The sequence below is a fragment of the Wolffia australiana genome, chromosome 1 (assembly GCF_029677425.1).
Source record: "Wolffia australiana isolate 7733 chromosome 1, ASM2967742v1".
NCBI lineage: Eukaryota > Viridiplantae > Streptophyta > Magnoliopsida > Alismatales > Araceae > Wolffia > Wolffia australiana.
In genome coordinates this window covers 8,002,946-8,008,669 of record NC_135835.1, presented here as the reverse complement: position 1 = coordinate 8,008,669, position 5,724 = coordinate 8,002,946, and the positions used below count along the sequence as shown (strand labels likewise).

Sequence of the window (5,724 nt, the reverse complement as noted above, 5' to 3'; positions counted from 1 at the left end):
ATCTTCTGAACTGTTGTTAAAATCGAAAGAAAGGGAGTTGTTTGAAAACATAACTTAACCTTTTCAAAAATGCTTCAGAGTAAGAGCAGTCAGATCCACGCCAGGTGCGATCAGCAATTGTGCCAGTTGATCCTTTAACAATCTAGATCTGGCTCAAAGGGTCTTTCGAAATTGTCGAGCCATCTAAGCTGCCAGATCGACATAATGAACGCATGGGATCTCCAAATTTATGAACATTTAAACATTCGTCAAAAAAAACGGATGATAGGTAGATGAGCGTTTATAGTGCATTCTTTCCAAATGAGATAAATAAGACAAGTGAGAAAACACGCCCAATCATCTTCGGCGTAATTTCTTAACCAAATATGCATACAGTTTTCAATATAGACTATTTTTCGAGAGGACGCAGACAAGACCCTTGAACAGTAATTAAAAATCATACAATCACCGACTAACAAATTAAAACTGCTCACTAAAATATTCGTTCCTGTACAATTGGTAAACATCCAGTTAATACCTTCCAACAGGACTATGTAAAAGACAAGATTTTTCGAACAATGCTGCATAATAAGATAAAATATTGTCCTGGCAGTCATATATCGAAACATAAAATGTATGGGTTAAATATTTCTCCCCCCACGTTGACTGTTCTTCCCAGCAAATGGGAATAGAGCAATCGACTTTCTCTGTCAGTGAAAAGTTGGATAAGCCTCAGAATATAATTACTTACATGGCCCTCTCTTCGAATTCTCCCTTAATCCTTGGCTTCCAATTCATCAAATACTTATAATTTCAAATACTCGTCGAGTTTCGTATTTTCTTTGTATGAAAGTGAAAACTGGATAAGCACCCACCAAAGAATTCGTTCATGGGCAAATAAGCCCAATAGTACCGCTCAATTATTTGCAATTGTTCTTAAATAATTCGTGCTTAGGAAGAAGATCAGAGCTACTGAGAAGTTATTAGAAAAGGCAAGAACTTGTGTAATTTAAAATCGCCCACTTATATAACAGAATTACTGTCCCCCAAAAAGTATCATTCTTGGCCAAAGATCCAAGCCTAGTGGTACCCTGCCATTAGCGGTCGGCTTATATGACGGAACAAATTTATACTTAGGAAGAAGATGTAACCGTCTTAATGATTGTTTGAAACGGCACAAAACAGTGTCATTTGAATTCATACCCCCCCAAACAAGAAGCCAACTTACACCTCAAAATTAGGGGTTGTTAATTCGATCTGAAAGATCAAATTTTTACATAACTAGTGCGGCTCGATCAGCAACTGGGCTCGGTTGATTATTTGACAACCTCGATCTGGCCCAAAGGGTCTTTGGAGATTCTCCAGCGATCTGGATCGACATAATGAAATATTTTAAACATTTATTTAGAATACAGATGGTGGGTCGAGCCGTCATCGGACACACTGTTCCTATTTACAAATCCATTCGATCTCATTGACAATAAATAGGATGGGCCGATTAATTGCATTTACCCTTAGGGTAGATCACGATCCTGTCATTGCCAGCGATCTGATCTTTTAATATGATCATGATTATAGCCATCGGATAGAGCAGATTTAACCGGGTGGGCGGAACCTACTCACAGTAGGAAAGTAAGAGCTCGTAGAGCATTGTTTACAATCGAAAAAATATGAATAACAATATAATATCTCACAAATTCTCACCGGCAAAGTCAATCATAATTGGAGAGGATTTCACAAATAAATAATAATAAATTTTGAATATTGCAGTTTTTTCGAGTGGAGGCATATAATATCCTTGAACAGTTACTAGCTGAGGCGGATAAGACGCGAGTAATTTAAACCATACCTTCATTTACTGACTACTGTATTACTACTTCCCAAAATATTCGGTCCTGGAGAAAGACTAACCCCAGTAATACCTCGCCATAATCCCACGTAAAAAATAAGATTTTTTAGTGCATCATGTCCAGAAGAAATAAATACAATCCACGAAGTCAAATACTGAATCGCACCCAATCATCATTGACGAGAATTTCTCATAAATATATGAATACAAAATATATTTTTCTGTCACGTGAGTTATGTACCATACAAGTGCCTTCGGCCTAGCTGTTCTTCCGAGCAAGTGGGAGTAAATATATTAACCATCTCTGTCGGTGAAAATTTAGATTAATCTGAAGAATGTAACTTTCTAGCAAAGAGAACCTCAAACGAATTGCCTACCTGCCTTAGTCATGGACCCACATACGAATACTTATAAGCTCAAAGAGTCGTCGAGTTTCGCATTTTCTTTATCTAAAAGTGAAAATTCGTTGTCAGTTGTAAAAAAACAAATTTCGCATGGCCGTACAAAAATCTCCTTACAGCCGACGTGATATTACTGCGTTCTGACTTCTGGGCACGCCCCCTGAGCTTACCGTTCTTACCCTCGACCCAACGTTCGCAAAAGGCTATCCGTAGCAAGATTTAGAGAGAGAGAGAGAGAGAGAGAGAGAGAGAGAGAGAGAGAGAGAGAGAGAGAGAGAGAGAGAGAGAGAGAGAGAGTTATCATATGTCACCACTGGCTTAGAAGATCAGCTGAAACGACGACATAAATCATTCAATAAGATAGAGATAGAGAGAGGGGAGAAAGAAGTGGAAGTGAATCTCCTCAATTGCTGTTCTTCCTCGTTGCGCGGGCTTTGAAGTTCGATCTCGCTAGTCGCTGATTCGATCTGCATCGGGGCACGCGCCTCGGAGTTCGCATTTGAAGTGAAGATCTCATCGTTCAAGAAGATAGGGTTACTGAGATAGCGAGAAAATCCGCGCTAATCGCTCACACCAGAGGAAGCGGTGAAGAGAAAGCATGTACCGATTGCCGGTGACTTCGAGAGACCTTAACCTTGCGTTTGAGGCGGCGCAAGGAGAGAGACAGACGGAGGAGAGCTCTTTCCTCGGAAATCAACCTCTCCCTGGTAATCTCAACAACGCAAATCTGATCCGCCGTGGCAGCTCCGCCGCCAGCCTCTTCGCCGACCTAACCCTAGATCATGGTACTTAGATTCATTTTCGAAGCTTTTAATTCATAATCAAGACAAGAGATCCTTTATCAGAGCGAAGATCGTTAAATTTTCCAGGTCAAACTCTCGCTAGAGATGTTATCGGCCAGTGGGATGAGGGATCAGCTTCAGCGGATTGCAGCAGTATGAAGAGTCGGGTCGTGCCGCCTTCTCTGGATTTGATGTCTTCGTCTTCTTGGAACGATCATCATTTACTCTCTGAAGGATTTCGCGGAAGTTTTTCCGGGAAGACAAGAGATTCTCCGCAGTCTAAAGGATCTTCATCTGGCCAATGGATAACTGGCCAGAATGGCGACGAAGGAATGATGTTCAGCTTTCCAAAGGCGCCGTCGGAGATTGCGTCTGTACTCCAAATCCACGATGCTGTTCCTTGCAAGATCAGAGCCAAAAGGGGTTGTGCAACTCACCCTCGGAGCATAGCCGAAAGGGTAGAACTTGATTGATCTTTTGCTTGTTGTTATTTTGAGTTAAACGCTAAGTGAGCATCGAAACTCAAGTGGAACGCTTCGTATTGTAGGAGAGGAGGTCACGAATCAGCGAGCGGATCAAGAAGCTGCAAGAGATTATGCCGAAAATGGAAAAGGTGCGAAACAATCCAATGCAGATTATTGTAAATATAACAGAGAAATTTGTTGACCTTGTACTTTGTTGTCTAGCCATTGAGCACCGCAGAGATGCTTGATTTGGCCCTGGACTACATCAGAGAGCTCCAAGAACAGGTTAAGGTCAGATGAAAACACGAAAGCCTAAAACTGTTTGTGTATGAATAGATGGGAAGTCCCATTTTCTTCCATTGCCTGATACTGTTTGCATTTGGAAAACACAGACTTTGTCCAAGCGCAACGCCGAGTGCACCTGCATAGGGAACAATGGTGTATAACACATTGGAAACTTCAATCTCATTTGGCAATCTTCCTTTTGAATGCAATAGAAAATTCACGATTGGGTTGATTGATATTCGAGCTACTTTATCTTATGGTGGATGTAATCGCACAAACAAGGAAGCGATGTGGCCAGTAATGAGGCCTGCGAATTCTTACAGCCTCATTAATAAAAAATTGACTATAGAGGAAGGTATCATTTGTACCCATTGTGTTCATCCTCATTTATTTGAGGAAATTTATCTATTTGAACTTGTTAAGTACATATTACTTGGATTTTTTTCCTCGTATGATTAATAACGGAATACGCTAAGAGAGCAAAAATAATCTAGCAGATAAATATTTTATAGAAATAATTTCCCTCTGAATTGGTTTGGTGATCTGATGCAGATCTTTTCTTATTTTGATGGGCCGAATTATTGGTATACATCTCAGATTCAATGTCAGAATTTGGTACTATGCAAAACATGATTACAAGTACTCAATGTGATTTTCGATTTTTTTAAAAAATAATTTCAAAATATCCTTCAACTTATTAAATTTCATTTCATTTGTTATTTTTCAAGATCTATACAACAGCTACTTAGTATATAAACATCAAAATAAAATTGAAAACATACAAATCGTAAGCATTATTATGAATGAAATGAAGCAGTGTCACTCTGTTGCCCAAGAGATATGTCCTGTTTTACACTATCGCGGACATTTTGATTTATGTAAAAATTAAAAAATAATGTAATGATGACTTAAACCATAAATATTAAAATGGGTATTTGGTACATGTTAAATGATGAAATTACTGCTTAATAATGAAGAGTTAAAATTTTTAAACATTAAAAACCTTCCTGGATTTATATTCAGGAGCTTGAGTTTTGTACTTCTTGAATCACTTTACTAATATATTTTTTGATATTGTGACCAACTATATCTTTAAGTTATTATTACGGCCTACCAGGTCTAAAACTTACTGATTTTCACCTGTCTACATAAATTGTGGAGACATGAATCAAGTTAATTTCATTTACTTTAAAATACCCTTGCATCTCACAATAACTACATACAGTATGCTATTACAAACAAGTATTTGGGCGAAAATTATTCTCATCAGGAAGGATATTGAACTGATCATTAAGTTGGATTTGAGACATCAATGGATCAACTTTAGGGCCTTTAGAAAATTGCATCAACTTTAGTATTAGGGCATGAAGTTGGGTATAAAACATTATGCACCATTTATCTTTACTCTTAAGATGAATTAAAAGTTATATTAAAGTATAAACTCCTGGGGCGAAAGACGCTCCTAGGGGCTCGGGTTGCGTCACGCCATCAACCCTCCTAGGGCGAAAGAACTCGATTCCGGCAAGTTAGGTGGAATGAAGGGCAGCGGCTGGAGTAGAGTGACGGAGGTAGCGGCAAGTTAGGTGGAACGAAGGTAACGGAGCTCTTCTTCTGATATCCAAGTGTCGTTCGTACTGGTCTGTCCCAGCCAACCGCACCAAGAACCTCCTCGATACTTCATCCCCTGCATGGTCAATTATCTCCTGCAGTATACAATCGATTGCGTCGTGCCAATCGGGTGAAGCAATCGGGGGAGTGGTCGCGGCAAGCTCACTCACACTGATTGGGTCTAGAGAGGCTGGGTCGAGGGGGTGAGAAGGAGTTTGGTATGGAGCCAAGTCTGCCACGTTGAACGTGAAGCTTATTCCCCACGTAGGAGGAATCTCGACGACGTAGGCATTATCGCCCACTCTTTGGAGGATCGAGAACGGGCCGGTGCTACGAGCGTGTAGCTTGATAGCCAT

General features: G+C 39.9%; 1 protein-coding gene across 1 annotated transcript; it reads left to right on the top strand.

Moving 5' to 3' along the window:
- Window positions 1-2,555: 2,555 nt before the first annotated feature.
- LOC144704444 (transcription factor bHLH130-like) lies at window positions 2,556-4,127 on the top strand. Its single transcript, XM_078576866.1, has 5 exons — window positions 2,556-3,014; window positions 3,099-3,469; window positions 3,559-3,624; window positions 3,698-3,766; window positions 3,868-4,127. The coding sequence occupies exons 1-5, from the start codon at window positions 2,828-2,830 to the stop codon at window positions 3,919-3,921; spliced, it is 747 nt and encodes a 248-aa protein (XP_078432992.1). The 5' UTR covers window positions 2,556-2,827; the 3' UTR covers window positions 3,922-4,127.
- Window positions 4,128-5,724: the final 1,597 nt, after the last annotated feature.

What these genes read in the sequence shown, in the direction of transcription:
- LOC144704444 (XM_078576866.1), top strand. Translation starts at nt 2,828, where the DNA reads ATGTACCGATTGCCGGTGACTTCGAGAGACCTTAACCTTGCGTTTGAG. An exon ending in CTCGGAGCATAGCCGAAAGG is followed by an intron (nt 3,470 to 3,558) that starts GTAGAACTTGAT and finishes TTCGTATTGTAG; the next exon opens with GAGAGGAGGTCACGAATCAG. An exon ending in AGCTCCAAGAACAGGTTAAG is followed by an intron (nt 3,767 to 3,867) that starts GTCAGATGAAAA and finishes TGGAAAACACAG; the next exon opens with ACTTTGTCCAAGCGCAACGC.